The 22,450-nt window shown below is 32.6% G+C and overlaps 1 protein-coding gene across 1 annotated transcript; it reads right to left on the reverse strand.

The window, feature by feature from the left end:
* Positions 1–616: 616 nt before the first annotated feature.
* HELRODRAFT_170178 (hypothetical protein) lies at positions 617–2,257 on the reverse strand (the record flags this gene model as incomplete). Its single annotated transcript, XM_009016014.1, has 4 exons — positions 617–846; positions 1,390–1,511; positions 1,583–1,584; positions 2,207–2,257. 4 exons carry the CDS (start codon positions 2,255–2,257, stop codon positions 617–619), a joined length of 405 nt encoding a protein of 134 aa, XP_009014262.1.
* Between the last annotated feature and the right edge of the window lie 20,193 nt (positions 2,258–22,450).

A 22,450-nucleotide genomic window follows, 5' to 3' on the forward strand; every position in this document is an offset into this window, starting at 1 on the left:
TCATTTGGAGAAACTATTTCTGTCATTATTATTATTATTATTATTATTATTATTATTATTATTATTATATTTTTTTGGATGGGGGATGCCTGGGCATAGTCACCTGAGGAACTGAATTACAGAAAAAACTGAAGACTCCATTCTAAAATAAGGACGACCTCGTTCAAAACGGAGCAATCGACTAATCTAAAGTTTTCTGTTATATTTAATAGTAGATGTTAATAAACCTTGTACATTTTATGTATCAGTATTGTTTGTTTGTTGTTTAACATTTGATTTGAATATTGTTTCGTTTTGGTATACATTTGACGCAGTTAATATTTTTTCTTCGTTTGTTGTTGAAGACAGTTTGTTGTTATGTTAGTAGTCCGTTGTTGTCACTTGAATAATTTCTTAATTTTTTTCTACTTAATTTTTAATCTGCTTGACGAATTTCTGTCGCATCAATATTTAATTCGAATAAAAAAAACAACGCAAAACGGCTCGTGTTATATTTGCGAGATCAATTGTTCATTTTCTTTTCTCATCTTAAAACTCAATAAAAAATTTTATATGATTCTCAAGTTTCAAATTTCATTTCATGCAAATGTACTTCGAGTTGTGCTTCAATTCAACTTTATTGCTTCCTTCGCATTTCTTCAAGGCGTTCATGTGCTGATGTGCTGATGTGTTCCTGTATGTTCCATCTCACTGAGGGACTGCCTGCTGTACGTCTTTTGCACAGGCAGACCTGCTTGTCTCTGTCTGTTGCTGGGTAGTTTGAATTTAATATTTTTCTGTTAACCGAACTCACCGAGTAGCACAGGGTGTTCTGCTCGTGGTCTGCTATAATATTATTGCGTGTTGCTGTTGAAGTTGAACGTTATAACGATGTGTGAGGATTTTGTTATGGGGCAAGTTTTTCAAGCATTGAAATGTTTAATGGTTTATTTTACATCAGATTTGAATTTCTTCGAAATTATTTCATTTGATTTGCATACGATTCATGATCTAGCTGAAAATTTTTTTAATATATATTTTTAATGGGTTGAAAATTGTAAAAGATAGATTAAATGAATAAATTCAAATTCACCAAAACGCACACAGACACACACAAACACACACGGACATACGCAGACATACACAAAGGCGCACAAATCCACACGAACGTACGCAGACGAACAAATAAGGTCTAATAAATTATTTATGAAAATCGTACCGTGCAATCGCAAATCAGATCCGCATAGAAAACTTCGATTCTTGAAAGTTTCATTCATTCATTCGTTTATTTATTTGTTCGCTCCTTCGTTTTTATTTTGCTCATTCATTCATTTATTTGTTTACGCTCTCTCATTCTTTTGTTTCTTTGACTTCTATATAATGTGTATACGCACACGAACAAAAACTTACATGCGTGTATGCACAGGCAGTGAAAGCATATGAAAAGGTAAAAAAAATTGTCGGTCGCCCAGAGGGCAACTATGAAGAGCCCGCAGAGCATGGAGGCACGCTTGCATATTTTCATCTTAAGTCTTTATGGCAGAAAGTTGGAAAAATATTTTTATTCAAGTAGAAAAGCGCAACAATAATACAAATTATTTACCTCTTATAATTTTAATGGTTTTACAAATTTCTATCAATCATTAATCTTTTCAATCAATTATAAATTTATTTTATTTTCAAATTTTTTCAAACTTCCATCTTTTTTTCCTTTGTTTACGCTGACATTCGACTGAAAGAGTTGTTTGAAAGTAAGAGACAACAATGGAGTCATGTTTGATGTTTCATTATTTTAAGACTACATGTAGAAGTTTCAACGAGAAGGTACGTTGTGGTCCCGTCTTAAGTTTTATTCCAAGACCATCACCAGCCCTTCATTTGAAAGCAATTTCAATTTTTAAGTTAAGTTTATTGTTTCTTCAATGTTTTTATTTGTTTAATTTTTTATGTTTTTAAAAAGATTCCCACTGAGAAGACCTCAGTGTTGGCAGCCACGTGATTAGCTTCAGCAACTAAGTAGTCGACTGGGGTGCCGTGCTGCTGTGGCCGCTTCCTATAATTTATCATTCATTCTCTCACCCTTTTTCTCTCACTTTCTTCTTTCTTATTCTCTCTCTCTTCTCTTTTTCTCTCTTTCTCTCTCTTTCTATCTATCTATCTATGTGTCTCCTTTTTATTTTTTCATGTGAGATGTTAGATTGCGGTGGTTGCGTTATAGTTGTCGTACCGCTGGTAATATGTTGGTGTTGTTTTTGTTGTCGATGTCGTTGCTGTTCATGTTGGTGTTGTTAAACCATTTTTATTGTTTCTCCATCTCAGTTCGTTTGTTTACCGGTGAATTTTATATTTGTTGTTCGTTTTAAAATATGGTAATGCCTCGCATTGCCATTCATGCCCTACGCTCACCACTCAGTGTTTATTATTTTTTACATTCTTCCCCCAACATTTCATTACAACTTTATCTCCTTCAATTTTTTTTTATATTTTTAAAGAACTTCAATTGTGTGGACTTCTTGTCCTGTCATACACGCACACACACCACGCACCACACACACACACACACACATACACACACACATACACACACACACACACGCTGAAAACGTTCATATCGAAATCATGAACATCGAGCAAATATTATGCAATTTATTTTTTTGAACCATCACCAGGCTTGTTGAATCTGCACTCAAGTTGAAAACGTCATCGTCAACATCATCGTCATCTTCATCGTCATCATCGCATCATCACATCAGCAGCAGCAGTACAATCACCCCATCGTTACATCGTCATCATTATCATCATCATCGTCATCCTGATCCATCATTATCATCATCACCATTATAAGATCATTTGTGACAAACACCACCCATCCATCTATCATGATACCTCATCATCATGTTACCTCCCTTACAATCTTCCTCCTCCTTATTACTATTATTATTATCGCTATCATTATCATCTCCGTCATCATCATCATCACCTCATGGTCATCATCATCATCTCCGATCATCATCATCATCATCATCATCATCATCATCATCATCATCATCATCTCACGATCATCATCATCATCTCCGATCATCATCATCACCTCATGGTCATCATCATCATCATCATCTCACGATCATCATCATCGTCGTCGTGGTGCGTGCAGCTTAAAGTTGTAAAAAGTGTTGTCATTGAAATAAAATAATGCAAGCAATCCAACGTTGAGTGCTTCACGTTAAATTAAGTGCACGCGCACTCACGCCAGTGCAGCTGTACTCTCCGTACATATTCGTACGCAACATGTGATTAACATAACATGAAGTTGTCTTCATCATCACGGCCATAGCATGAGGCGGTGTAATTATCATCTAAATTGAACGTCAGCCGTCGTTGATCCAGAAATCAATTAACAGTATTTGGCTATACAAATGTATGTTATATTGTTCTATATATTTCGTATATGTGTATGAAGTAATACATATGTTTATTTACATTATATAGTTATATGATTGTATAATTATATAATCTTTTAATCAAATAGTTATAAATAAATAAATAGACATTTAAGTGTGTGTGTGTGTGTGTGTGGTGTGTGTGTTTGTGTGTACAGTGTGTATACTATATATATATATATATTTATTATATATATATATATATATATATATATATATTTATTAAATAATATCCATCCTACGTTGAATACATTTCAACCCATCAACACGCAGTTTGTGACCCAGCGTCATCCGACAACCGTCATCGCGTCGTTGGATGTATTATGTGATACCTAATACTTGATCTATACATCGATATGTATCTTGCATGTACATATATGTATTTATATTTAACTATGTATCCGTAGGTCTGATGTGGAAACTCGTATCACACATATTCAACCGCAATAGTTGTATTCACAACGCATACACAGCAATATTATATATCTGGCGCACATGTCATTCGTAATTAGTTTTCACTAACGTTTCTCAACCATGTTAAAACTTTTATAAAATTTCTATATTTTAATTATTTTACTAAACATTTTATTTAAATTACATTATTTTATTTATATAATCTACATAAACTTTAGTTATTATGATATTTACAACAAGGTTAATTTATTTCACAATTTAATACATATTTTATTTTCTATATTTTCACATTTTACATTAGGCATTTACTTTAATTAAATTATATGTTTAAACAATATTTAGGCTCTGAAGATGGCATTACGCCGAAACAGCGCTGTTAGCTTTATTCCAGTTTTAGATAAATATGAACTCAAACAATACCGCCTCGTTGAATGTCTTATAAAGAAGTTAATTAATGCAAAATGGGCAAACAATTTCAATGAAATTTGCATATATATATATATATATATATATACTGTTAAATACTGTGTATGCGTACATGCAAGCTTGTACGTATAGTACATTTGTGAAGACTAAAATAGAGGACCTTGCGTTGCGTCTTTTTGCTTTCAAATACTAACAAAATTAACTACATTGAACTTTGTTGTTGTATTGATGTCATTGGATTTATTGCATTGTTAGATTTGTATCGATGTCTTTGTTGTTGTTGTATCTGTATGATGTCGTTATTGTTGTTGTATTTGTATGATGTCGTTGTTGTATTTCTTTTGATGACATTGCTGTTGTATTTGTGATGATGTCATTGTTGCGTTGAAGTTGATGTTATTGTATTGATGTTTTTGTTACCGTTGCCTCGTTGCAAATGGTAGGATGAACTGCTATAGGACCTTCTCATAAATTCGTCTCAGTTTTTTAAATGAATTAAATTAAGATTTTACCACCAAAAAATCTTTAGAAATTGTTTGCCATATTTAAAGACCGCCATCTACAGCCGAACAAACCATCAGCTATGCGAATAATTATTTATTTCCATTTTAATCTCACATCGATCGCTGCTGCTTTACATACACTAATGCCAACGAATAAACGAATATTCGGGTTTCCAGTCGAACCAAACTACGACCCCAGCAACCACAAACAACCCCAACTACAACATTCACAGCAACTACAACCACCATCACGATAGCCACAACCAATTCCAACAATCATAACCAACTACAATAACCTGCCGTAACCACAACCAGCCACAACCAGTCAAAGGCATTTCCGTTCATTATCACGCTTATTTAAAAATGTATTTGAGGTATAATGACCTATAAATTAACAAAATCACCATCACCATCATAGGATAAATAATTAAATTGATTATTATATATTGCAAATTATTATTTCTTGATTAAAACCATACAAATAAACACTAAGTTTTTTTTTTACAATCAAAGAGTTAATCAGAAAAATTGACTGAACTGCCAGCGAATTTAATTTGTGTTCGCTAACGAATCAAATGTTTTTGATAATTTTTAATTTTAGTTAAAACGTCAAAAAACGTCAAATATTTCGACAAATTCATTTGAAATAAATTGAAAGCTTATAAACTAACGGGGAATTAAAGTATTTAAAAAAGTTTATTTCAAAATATTTTTGGAACTTTAAAATTATGTAATTTCTGATCAATCGTACATTTTGTTACAAATGGAGATATGAACGTAAGCCGATTCTCTGCGTGGTCCATTGATATCGTTGTTAAAAAATTTAATTAAACCATTTATTCAAATTTTCATCAATTTTTTAATAAATGACAAATTAACTGAGTTACAAACAGTAATTTATTTTTAAAAGAACAATAATAAAATTGATTGTATGGTGATTTGACTGATTGAATTGAAATTCAGATTTTTCTCACTGCAAGTAAAATTAACACTATCTTAGATCTGCTCATAAGGTGTTGTAGCCTGCCTATCAAATAATATTTTCCTGCACGAGATGGTGTGTCAAGCAACGAATAAGAAGCTTTTGCAGGAATGTACGCATCATTATTCCGCTCTCTCCTACGTGGCGTGCAGTCTTTGAGTTAGATTAAAGTTGATCGTCACATTAATGAACAGTCTAGTTTGAAAATAATTCTCTTTCTAGGTGACAATTCTGTCTTGGAACTTTCGATAGATCATTTTTCCGCGAGGTAAATTATTGTGCCACATATTTTTTTATAACTACAATGCATATTTAATGCGGTTGTGATTTTGGTAAGTAAGTTTTGAAATCTCAAATTAAAATTAAGTCACCAAAATTGCATAATTTGATTTATAAACTTTATTGAAACGGTTAAACACATCAAAAGTTTTTTTTATTACAAAATAATGTAGATCGTTTTTTTTTTTGTTGCATTGAAATCTTGTTAAATATTTGATCTAAAACGAAATACAGGCATGAAATGGGCAATACAAAAAATATACAAATGTTTTTCAAACAAAAGTATTGGAACAGTAAAACTGAAAATAACTGTTAAAACCAATTAATACAAACACAAACAAATACAAAACACTCAAAAAAACAGACGAGCAAAAACTTGCCTCATATTTCTTCCTCTTTTCCTTCCTCCTCCTTCTATGCTGAGTGAGCCAAACGTCAACTCTCAAATTCTTTTCAACATTTATTCAACAAATTATACGCTGCATTATTATTTTACAAGTTACAATAAACAAATCATAAAAATTAATTGCGCCAAGTCTGCTTGAATCGTTAACGAAATGAATTTTTTGAAAGTTGAAGAAACGCGTTGCAAGGAGAAGAGAGGCTGTTTGAAAGTCGGTCGGTTGCATGCGTGCACTGCATCGTGCATATCATTCAACGGACCTTTTATACAACTCTCCATCCGTCCGTTCGATTTGATTTCCTCCTTGGCATGAATATGCATGCGTGTGTGTGTGCGCGCGTGTGTGTGCGCGCATATATTATCTTATCAAATGCGTGCTATACAAATTAAATTCCAGGAAATACATGTATGATATAACCCTTGTTTTAAATATATAATAAACACTGCTGTTCATTCAACATAAAAACATCATTTGGTAGAAATTTTGTAAAAATTGCTGAATTTTATCTCGTCAATTTTTCCATATACAAAATGTTCTTCTCAATGTAATTTCAACAACCTTGCTCTAACATGTTTGGCATTCGAAGTACGGAGCACTGGTGCCTTTTTACTATCAGTTTCTAATGAGATGTCCCTGATTTGTACTTTTGTATAAAAAGGATACATATCTCGGTATGAGATCCATATCTCTTATCTTTCCACTTGAAACACGGGTGCGGGGGGTGGGTGCTGATCTTTTCGTTTCAGTCAGTTCAGAGCTTTCCAATCTTACATAGAAATAAATTTATATGTATTTAGAATGTTCTTATGTTTATTGAATGTTCTTATGTTTATAGAATGTTTTTATGTTCATAGAATGTTCTTATGTTCATAGAATGTTCTTATAAAGTTTTAAAAACTCGATTACTAGAGCAAGCATCAACGTTACAAAAAAAATCTTTATCAATTTAATGTACAAGACGCTCCAAACAATTCATTACCTCGACTTCCTCATCACAAATAGGAAGCATTTTCATATTGATCACTTACCCATTTTCAAAGTAGATTTCTTAAATCTAAAATTGAAAATTTATTCACATACTCAAAATTCTTTAAAATTACTTTTCATAATTTTTAACAACATTACGTAGACAACTTTTAATGAATTTTACTGAAAAAATTTTACTGAAATTTGTCTGAAATTTGAAAATATCTCAGGATCAATTTAAATTAATATCCATCAGCAGGTTAGAAAGTTGTTCAAAATTGAAGAGAGCTACATATATTAGGATCTATAATATTTTCTAACTTCAAACAGAAAAAATGACACAATAAAAAAAAGATTGTTGTTTTATTTTTTCAAATTACAAGACGGTTGTGTAGATAAAATTGTTTCCATAAAATTTTCCGTAAAATTAAGACCACTCCCAATTTAGCGCTGTTTGCTCTCTAAACGATAATTTAGAACATACGTGACATTTGCGTCTTCTATCCGACTAAGGAGAGTGCTCGTTCAACTTGTGTCTCTGTTGAGCCAAAATTGTTTTAATGTCTGAATACATTTGAACCATAAAATGTCTTCAACTTTTAAACTTCATCTACATTTTTTGTCATATGAATGAAACACTTTCGGAAATAAAAGTGACAGACAAATGGTCAAGCTTTTATGAGTTTTTGTGTTTTTGCATGTTGGTGTGGTGGTGGTGATTGTGTGTGTATGTGTGTGTGTGTGGTGTGTGTTTAATGTTTGTGTATAAGTGTGGTTAACATTTTTTGCAACAATGCTGGTTACAAGCGTTGATTTAATGGTAAACTTTGAAATTTTAAAAAATTATTTCGAATGAGCAAAAAATGTCGCCAATCATTTTAAAAGCCAATTTATTGTTACTCTTTTTCATGGTGAAAATGAAATTTTTGCTCTTCACTTTCGGGTTGCTCCAGGTCTCTAAATTTCTTGATCCGACGCTGTATATAAATGTCAGATACAAAAATTGCGTGGTCATCTATTATCGCTCGCCTTCACCCATATTCTTGTTGCTCTAGCAGGATTGATGTTGCAAAGGTTATTGTTGAGGTTGTTGAGATTGTTATTGTTGAGGAAGTTGTTTAGGTTGTTGCAAATCAGTTTGGCTTTCTCTCTGATCAGTCTGGCGCCTTTTTGACTCGAGACTGATCAGGGAGTTGAAGCGGCCACCATTCAGTTGCTTGAACAGCTTGCTAGGACTTCTCGACCTCAACGACGGGACAGGCAGGAGCAATGCTTTAACGCCAGGCTACAACTCCCAGCCAAAGTTTTTTTTAAAAACATCTCGCCTATTGAATTGGAAACACCTTTCTTCAATTTATCCTACTACTGAATCTTTTTTAAAATGTCATCCTTTGTTACAATGAAAAAATGATCTTAATGAGATAATAATAAATTAACGAACCAATTAAACAAATTAAATTCAACTAAACAAGTCTTACCTCATGTTTGTAAAGAAAACATGGCTTCTTCAAAGCATAATGCAAAATATATTTGAAAACGCAATCATCATAGATATATAACCATTTTAACTACACTAATTTTTATTATTTTAAGTAGTTAGGAAATAAGGTGATTATATCTATTAATATAATAATAAAGTTAAAAACAACGAGGCTTGCAAGCTCTCTACTCGGCAGTTTTGTTTGTACCAATGATTTGGACATAAAATTTAAAAGACAAAGGCAGATTATAAATATTTTAGATGGAATGTTTTTAAAAGTTTTCGAAATACGACATAAGCAGATACTATCTTAAAAGTAGACAGACAATAAAAAAATGTTGATAAAATTTGCGAAGGATAGAGGACTTCGTAAAGCGACCAAAAAGGTAGATGTCGTCCTCATCCACGACCTTTTCATGAATTAAAAAGTACCACAGATTGCTTGGCGTATAATATCGCGTATAACTTAAGTACTTATTCGAGATTTTTTTATCGAACCAAAAAATGAACATAAAAATGAAAATACAATATGCATCCTACCTGCGTAGTCCTCCCATTTATATATTCTTTGTATAGTTTTTAGACATACAAACATGTTATGCTTTTTCTTATATTCGTCGTTAGACAATAATTTTATAATAAAAATAATGCAACCGCAATTTCACGCGTAGCTTCTTCTACATTTCTGCTTTTATTCATCATTCATTTGTTCTTATATATTGCAAATGCCTTTCGTCATTGCCCCAAACTAGAACACTGAAATTAGAGAAAATTATTCATTCATTCTGGCTTTTTGATATGTTTTGATAAAACATACACAACATTTTGAAACCGTACATATTTGTGCATGCATCAATATGCAGCAATACGTAATAAAAGAGAGGAGTTGAAGAGACTCAGTGAATGAGAAGATTGAAGCTGCCATCATGGAGTCTGCCTGCTTGAATGCCTCTCATGAAGGTTCCTATTATATTGGCCACATAAACACCATCGCCGACAAGTGATAATAAAATATCATATCCATTTAAAGACAATCGTCATATATAAAAAGTACTCTGGCAAATTGATATTTACAGCAAGTGCTGCCACAAGCAGTATTAGCCACGGTGTCTGCAATAAACAAAACAATTGCATCACCTGTGAGGCATGAATGTGGAGGCCTATACGCACGTACGTATGCATGTGGAGAATGTTACGTGGCATGCCGTCTTAAACAAACATGTCGGACCTTATGTGCGGAAAAAATAATTAGAGGCGTGCCTTGCTCATTGCTGCTTTCTTGCAAAGAAGTACTAAAAATGTTAGTAATATTATAATAATTAAGGCTATTGTTTCTATCAACCACGTCATGTTTCTAGACAACGAAGAAATGTATTATAAATGTATTCAGTATTTCAAGCAATTTTAGAGATGAACTTACAACCCTGTGGTAGAAATTATTTGAAAAATTTTGTTTCATGTCATCAGAAGTGAAATTTATGAAAAAAAATTTTATTTCAGCTGAAATTTTAAAAATGATCTAAACAACTTTGCGTTAGTTTACGTAACAAGTGTTAAAATGCACGGTTTCAGGAACAAGAACATTTCGCCCTTTCATCAAGAATTTTGTGTTACAATCAACAGCTTAAACTACTCAATACAAAATTTGATCATTTTAATAGTCACGAATCAGCCAGCAATGTGATGTAAATCTATGAGCAACCATTAATTACACTAATCAAACAGCCGATGATTCGCTTTCAACAAATGCCTTCGAAGTTAAACTGAAAATTATAAACATACACACGTGCGTTTAGAATGTCTTACATACTGATAGGTGAATATATGTGTACATATAGAGCATATGTGTACATATTCATACACGCGTAATATATAATTTAATATAGTTTGTTGAACAGACATGTACCGAAAAAGAGTTGGAATTTGTGTTCTACTTTTGGTGGAATTCTTGCGAAAAAATTTGAAGAGGAGGCAAGATACCAAAAAATCAACCAATCAATTAACCAAGCAACCAGCCAACCAACCAAGCAACCAGCCAACCAACCAACTAACCTACTAGCCAACCAACCAACCAACCCTTATTACTGAGGTATTTTATAAAATGTCATTCTACCCTTACGAAAATTATTAATTTTTAAGCTTTTAAAAATTAAATGCCACAACTCATTTAACAACTATTTTTGCTACTACTTCTACAACTATAATCACTACTATTGCTACTACTTCTGCTACTACCATCACCAATTACTAAAACTACTTCTACTACTACTATTACTACTATTACTAATACTACTACTACTACTACTACTACTACTACTACAACAACTATTACCACTATTATTACTATAACTTTCACCGCTACAACAACAATACTACAAAAACAGCACAAAACACCAACTACTACTGGTGGTAGTAATAGTGGTTGTAGTAGTAGTAGTAGTTGTTGTTATTGTTGTTGTTGTAACAACAATACTTATTACATTTAACACCGTGTTAATTACCAAGAGTTTAACTACAAATGCCATTAGTACAATTACTCCTGCGGTTACGATCATGGCAGCAAGTGTAGAAGGATTAGATGCTGAAGTAATTGTGGTGGCGATTGCAGTAGAAATAGCTTTACAAGTAGTAGGAGTTGTAGTAGTAGAAGTTGTAGTAGTAGAACTAGTAGGAGTAGTATTAGTATTAGTAGTAGTAGTAGTAGCAGCAGCAGCAGCAGTAGTAGTAGTAGTAGTAGAACTAGTAGCAGTAGTATTAGTAGTAGAAGTAGTGGTAGTAGTTGTTGTTGTTGTAGTAGTAATAGTAGCAGCAGCAGCAGTAGTAGCAGCAGCAATAGTAGTAGTAGTAGGAGGAGTATTATTTGGTGTTTTAATGGTAGTAACGCAATAGTAATACACAAGTTACTAGTTATATTGAAAGTACAAGGCAGCATATTGGAAGATAATCTGACTGGTTGTAGCCCTTACTACTTTTGTGTAAAAAAAACATTACTACAATGTAGGTGACAGTAGCATTGGAATGTTTAGTAGCAGCAGTATTGTAGTAATCTTACTTACAGAATCGGCTGTCGCTAGTTTTGTCGCTGCAGTTAGTGGCAATTTTTGTTAGGAGTAAATAAATAGTTTGCTTTAATTGCAGGGAAGGCCGTTAAATTATTGCCACCAACATTGAAAACATCCACAACAACAAAACAACATCATGGAAACACGGCAACAACAACAGAGATCGCAGCAACAAAAATAACATCAACAACAACAATGATGACAACAAAACAAAGATAACAACAATTATGATAACTACAACATAGATAACAAAAACAAAGATAACAAAACCAAAGATAACAACAACAAAGATATCAACAACAAAGATATCAACAACAACGATAACAACAACATAGAAATAACAACGACAACAGCAAAAACGGTGGTGCAAAGAAACAAACGATAGTGATTAATTTTTCACTGCCATTTGAACGCTCATGCAGAAGTACGCATCTACATCATTTTAACTTTTTCTTTTTTTTTTCTTTCTCCCGCAGAATGTTTGTTTAGTCATTTAGCTTTAATTGGCGTTTTTGTTGTTAGTTATGGTAAAGGTTTCATTGTTTCGCCTTCTGTTGCTGACTCTTCGAATGCATCCGGTTATGAATATGGTGGTTATTAAGATGATTTAATGATTAAGATGATGGTGATGATTTCATGATTAAGATGATGGTGATGATTTCATGATTAAGATGATGGTGATGATTTCATGATTAAGATGATGACGATAATGATGAAATGATTAAGATGGTGATGTTTTATGATGTTAATAATGGTGATAGTTTTAGTATGATAATGATTGTGGTGGTGATGATGTATATTTCTTATGCGTGGAAACCTGTATTAACAGGTAACTTTTTCAGAAATTACATCTTTAAGACTGCCGAGATAATATCACGATAGGTACTGAGTTTAAGTAGGAAGAGATGATTATCATTAAACTGTTTTCCTGCAACAAATGAAATAATAAATTATCATTTGGGTATGAAGTCAAATCAAAGGTACTGAAACAACACGAACATTCAGAAGCGTAGCTTAACCATCGGTAATGGTTATTCTTGCTCAAGCTAATCCTAAACTTCGCTTACTCATTATAAAAGTAGCTATTAAACTTTCATTCTTTCCTCAACAGTCAAGGTTTAAATTATGGAAATATTCGAAACCTTGTGTTGAACCTCTAGCACTCCTACTTACAAAAAGTTTCTTGCCACGCCACTGCTTGTTTTTAGATTTTTTTTTAGATTTGTAGTTTAGGTGCGCATTACATGCAATTTGAATTCGTATTATGTCAGCAAAAAATAACATTTTTATATATTGAGAATTGTTTTTCAATTTTAACATGGCATGGAGCAAAATTTCATAGCAACTATTTTTTTATTAAAAAAAAAAGAAGAAATGTAAAATAAAAATAAATTTAAATAAATTAGCAAACTGCGAAGGCAATCAAAACTCATCTCACCTGAACAGAAGCACACAGGTGTTAATGGCCAGCCATCATTATCATCATCATCATCATCACCATGTGATCATCATCGTCGTCGTCGTCATCATCATCATTCCCACAATCATCATCAACATGTAACGTCAACGTTGGTATGCTGACTGACTGAATTTGAAGGTGGTGACGAAAACTAGGATGGTGTAATGTGATGTGATGATGTGAAATGATAACATAATGGCGTTTGGTACCTACGTACATACATACCTACCTACTCCATTGTAAAAATTAAAAAAAAATTATTTTAATTAAATTTTTTTTTAATTTTAAAAACAAAACGTGGCATACATATAGTGACATTGCAACATCGCGTAGCAACGCCAAATAATATCGCGTAAATTATTTTTAACCATCATCTCAAATTGATTGGATGACAAAAAATTTATTATAAATTTAATCTCAGAAAATTACTACTTATATTTTTATTTATAGAATTTTAATTGATTCTAAATCTGTAAAAAGGTGTTGAAAATAAAATTATTAAAGAAATACATTGTTTAATTATGCACATTCACTGGCTTTGGATAAAATCGAAGACAAAGACAAATTTTTTAATTTGAAACATACTCGAACTCAACTATCTGTAAAAATTTCAAGCAGAATATAATCAATTAAACCTACAAAATTGTACACTAAATTTACTACATCTTCACAGTATGACAGACTGTCCAATGCTTTGATGCCGAAATGTAAAAAAGACAGTTTTATTCTTTGTAACGCAGATCGGTCTAAAGCAGAGCATGGCACTCTTACCGGCTTGAGCTAACTCGGTGACCATTCTGAAAAGAAGAAGAATTTTTTGTGAAATTAGTTGAATGAGTTGAAGGAATGTATGACAGCTTTTGTGTTCATGGGACCAAGTTGTTGTTAGTTAGAATATCGATTTGTATGTACAAGTGTGTTGATGGATAGAGCAGGTTGTCGAAAGTTGAATTTCCTAAGAGTGAAAAACATACATGGCTTGGTTGTTTTTAAATAATTGGCAAAAAACATTTAGCCACATAAGTATTCAAAAAAAAATAAAATTACAAAATTACAATGTATGAAAAGGCAGTTGAACGTGCATGACACAGTGGATGTTGAAACGTGAGATGAAGCCTAGCGCTGTAACTGCACCAATCCATGTTCATGGATATTTTGATAAGGGCAGAGGTGTGTTGATGGGAGGGGAACTAATAACTGTATGTGACTACGAGAATTTTAAATATTGCCGATGGTGAATTCAGTAGCTTAGCAATGCACGTGGAAGTTAGTTTGGTTTGCTGATTTGGTGGTCATTCAATCTAGTCATCTTAAGTATTTGAAAAAACATTAACAGAAATCGTCTACAAAATATTGACATGTTGAAAACATTCGGTTTGACTAATCAACGGTGATAAGGGCAGTGATGAAGTGTATTGTAAGAAGGGTAATAACGAGAAAGTTGCGTATAAAAAAATTTCGATTCATCAATGACAATCAACTTTTTTCTAGCAGTCGCATACATTTGTGTTAATGATGATGAAAATGATGCAGAAGCAAGCATTAGAGAAGTGATTACAGTGATTTAAATATGTCCACGTTCTTATGCTTAATGCATATGTTTGTTTGTGTTTATTCGTTTGTTTGTTTGTGTTTGTTCGTTTGTTTGTCTTTCCGTTCATTGTTTGTTTTTGTTCTTTTGTTTGTTTTTGTTCTTTTGTTTGTTTTTATTTGCTTGCTTTTCCGCCGTTCGTTCTTTTGTTCGTTTGCGAGTTTGTTTGTTGTTAGGAAAGATTTTACGGTAAACGACTTGTTCGACACTTTTATTTTTATGTAAACAACTGTTTGGTAACGAGTGTTCTTAAATTTGTTAACAAGTTTAAAGTTTCATTGTTTTTCAGTTGACGTTTGGAGAAAAATTGACACCAAATATTTGCATACTTCATTCTAGACACCATCAACAAAAATTTCAAATTGTTGGTTAATGGAGTAATTAGATTTTAGTTCTTGATTGCACTGATAAAGGTGCAATCTATTTAAACGTTTCTATTTAAACGTCAACACTGACCACCACCAAAAACTTCTAACAACGACAACAGTAACAGCGGCAGACGATAAAGAAGAAGTAGACCGCACTCACATCTCACGTACCAACGGCTTCAACAGATTCAACAGTTTAGAGTTTTTTTACTCATTGCATCACACTTTCATGTCCTCTCCCGTTATCAAAATCGGTTTCAATAAATAAATAAATAAATACTGATGGCAATTTATTGAAAGCTAAAAACCGTTTCCTCGTTAAAATGATATAGCTACCAGAAATCATTCATCAAAAATATTATTCCCACGTCCATCATCGCTATGAAAATTAACTTGACTATGGTCACCATCCAGCTCTTCCAATCACGATCACCATATTCACATCAACATTAAAATTGTCATTGGATAAGTAATGATGATGATGAGGATGATAGTTATAACGGTGGTTGGTGGTGATGATGATGACGACGACCATGATGACGACGATGACGATGATGATGACGATGGTGATGACGATGACGACGAACATGACCACCTTCTCTGAAATACGATCAGTGGCCGCCAGACAGATTTTTTCTCGTCTGCCTGCCTGCTGCGAAGTCACACACACACAAACACTCACACAAACACACACAAACATTCACACAAACACTTTCACACACACCACACATACACACAGACACACAGACACTCACACACAGACACTCACACACACACCAAATTCATGTGCATGTCTGTTAAGAGTAGATGCTAAAACATGCAGATTATGATTTATTCGATTCAAATGAAATATGCATGAAACAAACATAAAATGGAATTATTAATGAAATTTGTAGTTTTATGTTTAACTAAAATACAAATTGAAAAAGAAGACAACAAGTTATTTATTTGAAAATAAATTTTGAAGTGTGCGTGGGTGCGTATGCGTGTGTGTGTGTATGTGTGTGTGCGCGCATGTGTAATGTATGATGCGTGATATGTTTTTGTATGTGTGGGACTTGATGATGCATGTCATATTTTTGAGTTTAACTTGCAGGTGTGTGTGTGTGCTTGCGTGTGTGTTTGTGTGTGTGTGTGTGTTGATATGTTTCTTTGGGTTGCCATCTTGCCATCAACAACGTGAAACGTTTGTCTTATTATGTTATCCTCACTATGCCGCATATCTTCAACAACATCTTCACATTAAATGTATTCAAAATATTAAAACTAAATCAATTGGTTATTTTACTGCGTAGGCGTGTAAAAAAAAACTTTGAATATCACGTCAAGAAATTCTAAGTTTTGATCGCTTATTAATGAAATGGATAGTAATAAAATGTAATAAGAATTGAAATATCTTCATAAAAAAGCAGCCGGTGCATACACTGGCCGCTTCCACGAGGAAGAAGATGACGTGGAAGTGGAAAAGAGTTGAAAGAGGACATGATGTTTGATTGATTGCCGCTTGTTAGGAAGGTGTTGTTTGTGGATGAGGTTCAAAAAAAAACTGCAGACTGTTAACAAAGTGGATGGATGCTTCTGAAAGTATGTTTTAATTGAATTGACTGGCAAACATGCAACTTTAAAAGTGCTCCTTGTTTGGTTGTTTGTTTATTTTTGTCTGTTTGTCTGTTTACTGTTTGTTATTTTTATTTTGTAACACGAACCAATCTATTTCACGATTTTTCTATTTCGCTTACGTTCAACTGCAGCAATTCAATAATCTACAAGCCAGCCAGCATGGCTTTGAGCTTCTATTTGAAAATGGCACGTTTTATAGTTATTCCTACATTTGTATTGATATTTTATATTGAAACAAGTTGTTACGCTTGTCTGGGAATTGCATTCTTATAATTTCAAAGATGGTTTGTTGACTTTCAGTGACAACCTAACAGCCATGAAGAAGTGACAACCTAACAGCCATAAGTTGATGTCTTGTTAAGGATACATAAACATACTAAAATTCAATCACATAAGAATGCACACATAATCGCATATAAACCCGAAAGTGAAAAATAGGCATTGAACATACGCATATAGACCCTAACACAGACAAACATAGAAACAGACAGACAAACAGACATACACTCACACAGACAGAAGAAAAGCTCGAGCCTTACAAAAATGTGCGCGGGAAACATCATGCATATTCATGAAGACATCATTCCATCTGAACCACTATATCCGTTCTATACCCGTCTTGTTTGCTTTAATTAAATTCCCAAAATCTTCATAACATGAAGTGTGTGAGAGTTTGCTTGTGACACTGCTTGATGTGCTGTGTGTGTTCGAATGTGTGTGTTTGTGTGTCTGTGTGCGAGTATGTTTGTGTGTGTGTGTGTGTGTGTGTGTGTGTGTGTGTGTGTGTGTGTGTGTGTGTAAAAATATTGGTGTACTGGTTGTTTTGGGGTTATGATAAAAACAGGTTTATATATTTATATGAAATATAAGTTTACATTGTGTAATGAACAGGAAAAGCGTCATAAACCTTAATGTGGAACATTTGCTGGATAATAAATTATTCCACGTAGAGACCGTTAACTTTAAAATACATTTAAACGTGCCCACATAAAAACTTCCCTCTCCTCCTTGATGAAACATTTCCCTGCCAAGATGCACCGTCCTTTCGACTTGCATTGCATTGGAATGCTTACTGTTATAAGAACAAGTTACAACAACAGCAACAACAACAGACATAAACATCAACACATATACGCAGCACAGCGTCGAAATACATACAACACAACAACATCAACAACTACTTAATTTGACATCAGAAGATACGAATATACAAAAACAAACAACATACACAAACATTGAAACGACATAGTCTTTCCTTTATTCAACAACGCCAACTAACTCAGCAATTGCACAATGTTGAGATTGTTTGTAGTAACAGCATGTAACGTAGAGGGCTTAGTGACAAAAGCAACTGCACTGGACACACACCACGGACACAGACAGACAAGCATATACAAGACATCACATACAGTAAAAAAGAAGCACTCATATGGACGAACAATGACACGAAGCACATTTAATCTGTCAGCAAAATTTATACCATGTCGTTAACCTACGATCAACAAGGCATTTCCGCATAAATGGTAAACAGGCCATTTTTCAGGTCTATCATGGATCCGCTGCGAAATTAGGTTAAAATGGAAAGGAAACAATCTAAAAAAGACCAGATGCTCAGATTGCTATTATAAAAAATGAAAGACTATCTGTAATAATATCTGTATTGAAAAATGTATGAGTTAATGTTTTCGATTTAATTGCTTATTTAAATTTCCGGTAAATCTTGAGATTTAAAATTAATTACATTTATAATCAATTACATTTTATTTAATTTTTCTAGCGAGATTTATTAGGCAAAACAGATAAAGAAATTTTAAGAATATTCCTTTCAAATCAAAAAATAGTCTGGGAAAAATTCTGAATTTCTATCTTTTTTGGCCATCTGTCTGAGAGTTTTTAATTATGTGAATTTTCTTGGATGTAACACGTCATTATAACACATCGTAATCACAAATCTATTCTTTCATTATAATTTGTAACATCTTACTGTTGTTGTTGTTGTTTATGCTGTGACCTGTCACTCAGGTGTTCATGTTTACGATTTACAATATCTAATGTATATAATTTTTGGCAGAAGTGTAACAGCTTCGTGTTCGTTTAAATATTTGTGAATCAAATTTGAAAAATTAACATTGATCTAATAGCAGACATAAAATTATAACTAACAATTTTATTTGTTAATTTCAAAACATAAATACAGCAGACTTCATTAAATTTTTTTTTAGAAATTTTCAAAGTTTTTTCTTGGTGCCTGCCTCAACTTTGCAACTTTGCTTCAGGCTTTTAAACAAAATTTGTTAACGGAAGTATGCATGATGAAATTTTATGTGCTCATTAAATATGAATAAGTATATATATATATATAATCTATATATATATATATATATATATATATATATATATATCAAGTATATGTATACTGTGTCTCTGCATTGATAATTCTTTGCTTGTTTAAAGTGAATACATAACGGTCATTTGATTGGTTATTACGATCCTCAACTTGGTGCAATGTGACACTTTTACGTGTCATCATTAACGATGATTCATCTGTTTCTAAATTGATTAGTGTGAAAGATTCCAATGGCACGTTGTTGGATATTTATTATCGGATGTCTTTGTTTTATGAGTAATAATTCGGCCAGTCGTAAATTACGTTCAAAAATATTTCTATTGTATTACGAAAAAAGAAATTTTAGTTTTATGAAAAAATAAGGATGACTTATTCTAAAAGTTAGTTCGGCACGTACAGTGAAAAATTCTGGGCAAAACAGAAAGTAGTTTAACGGTTTAACGAATAGGAAGCAAATATGGAGGGAGGTAATTCAGCAGGTGCATAAGTACATGTGTGTACGGTACATACTTGCAATGCAACATACAATACATACGCATGGGTCTTTTGCAAAATCATGTTAATACGTGGTTATATCTGCAGGTTTTTTTTATAACTGTCTGTCTTGTGTTTGTGTGCGTGCGTTTGTGTGCGCGTGTGTATGTTTATGTCTGTTTATGCAGTTGTTTATGCCTGTCTTTGCACAAGTTAGTAGTTTATGTGGTGACTGACGTTTGCATTTTTGCTTGTAACCTTGTGAGCTTCTGCTTGAGTATTTGAACAAAAAAAATAGATAACTCTGTCTATAAAACATGTGTGTGTGCGTGCATGTGTGTGTGTGTAAGTTTGTGTGCGTGTATGTATATGTGTATGTACGTGTGTTGTTACGCACCTATATAACAAAGTGCACATATTTTATTATAGTAAATTATTGTTTTCCATTGAACATATAGAAACTGCTGAAAGACCCGCGTAATCTATGTAACATATTTTGACTGCAAAATATTCATCCATATCACGCAAAACTAACGTAAACACAAAAGCATTTACAACAGCCCCAAAAAACTAGCAACAAAATATAGCATTCAGGTGATGTGATGACCTGCTAGTTATAGGAGTCTGCTATTTTGTTGCAGTGTTACTGGTTTCAAATGCATATTAATTACCACCTAACACTTATCAAAGACAATATGTCGGTTCATTCGCATGCACTGTGTATTTTTATTATCACTAAAAAATAGTAAAGAAAAAATTGATGATAATAACAACAACAACACACAACAACAAACAACAACAAACAATGAAAGAACTCAGTATCTTCACAACCTCTAACTAATTATGTGGCGTCAACAAAACGATCAACACACAAAACCGGAAATAGAAACATAGGAGTGAAAAATAAAATGGCGATAAGGAGTGCTGGTGAATTTTAAAAACTAATCAAGCCCATCCTAAGTATCATCCGTCTTTTTGTATTTTTTGGTATTTTTTTTACTTTTTTATTATTCATCATGTATTTTTGTATTTTTTGTATTTTTATAATTTTGTTATTTAGTTGCTTTACTGTGTTTTTTTTCTGTTGTATGTGTTGCATGCATTTTAAAATCAAACAAATCGTCATTTCAATACAATGCTCTGGTGTACATGCATCAAAACCAATGTTTTCCAAACCAATGAACCAAAAAACTTGAATTTTATCAGATACAATGACTTTTTTTATGTCCAAAACCGGTTTATAGGTAATAAAATTTTAAATTGTCATTATACGCTATTTAAATTAGAAATATTTCATTAGGTTCTCTTCAACGGTTAAGGAGTTCATAGCAGACATACATGTATATACACATAGGCTTTTATTTGAAAATGTTGTTTATTTCTAACTTTGTGGTTGGTCATTGAAAATTTGTGACGGTACTGTGACATGTCTGTATTGACCATGTCTATTTTCCTGGTTATGGTCGGGGCTCTTTCTTTGCTGGTAAGGTGATGGAATGGCCAATGGTTTCAGGTTAAATCTATTAATTCAAAATAAATTTCTTAAGTGTCACTCAAAAGTGGGCAACTTGGTCGCCATGACTTGGTGTCGTTTGAGTGGTGGCGTCAACTACGTCATTAAGCTCTAAATAACAATTTGTGTCCGCTTTTATGTAAAATTTTGACTCTTAATTTGAAAGAACAGTTTTTCATTTTTGCATAAGACGGCAAGCACCAAATGGTTGTACCATAATCTTCTAAAAATTTGCATTTGGCTACATACAAAACGTATCAATTTGAATACCGAAAAAAGTTTTTAGTTCTATTATGCTTAAATGTTCATGTTAAATAAACATGCTGTGATTTTCATCAATTTATATAATTTTTTTTTATTTCCAGTCATTTATTTGGTAAATAAGAAAATCACCAGGAGATCTAAAAAAAATAACTTGTGCAGACCACCTTAATTAAAATGTAACTGAGTGAATGTCATAGCAAAAAAATAGAAAATTTCAAATGAATAATTCGAATTTGAAAATAAAAATTTTACATCGTTTCTTCAATTGTCTAAAACATTATATAATAGTAGCAAAAATCAATGTAATATCACGAGTATAATATATTATAATATATATATATATATATATATATATCCGTGTGTGCGTATATATGTATATATAAGAAGGATGTCCTGTTGGACATGATGCGACTTGGATTTAATTGCATTTGAGTTCTGCACGCAACTCCAGACCTTTTTGATTGTCGACCTTTTCAAATGAGAATGCGACCAAAAAAAATTGACCAATAACATTGCTGCGAGTTAAAGTGGAGACACTTTTTAAAAGTCGTGCATTACAAAAATTCAAAGTTTGGAAAAAATTTCAATGGTAAAATTTATGTGACAACTAAACTACCGTTACTAAAGAATAAATATATAAATAAAACTAATTTTTAAATAAATAACTTTTAAATGTTAATCTAGCTGCTCATAAAATGTTGTAAATATGTAAAATTAATTTCGTGTAGAATGAACAATGAACATTTTTAAAATTTGTTTCCATCTTCAAGCCTCTATCGTGGAATCAACGCTAAAATTGCAATTTTGTTCTCCGCTTGATTGTCATCTTCCAAATCTTATAGTGCGGCTGTATCATATTATGTTGAATAAGTTTTTTTC

The sequence above is a fragment of the Helobdella robusta genome (assembly GCF_000326865.2).
Source record: "Helobdella robusta unplaced genomic scaffold HELROscaffold_17, whole genome shotgun sequence".
NCBI classification, from domain to species: Eukaryota; Metazoa; Annelida; class Clitellata; order Rhynchobdellida; family Glossiphoniidae; genus Helobdella; species Helobdella robusta.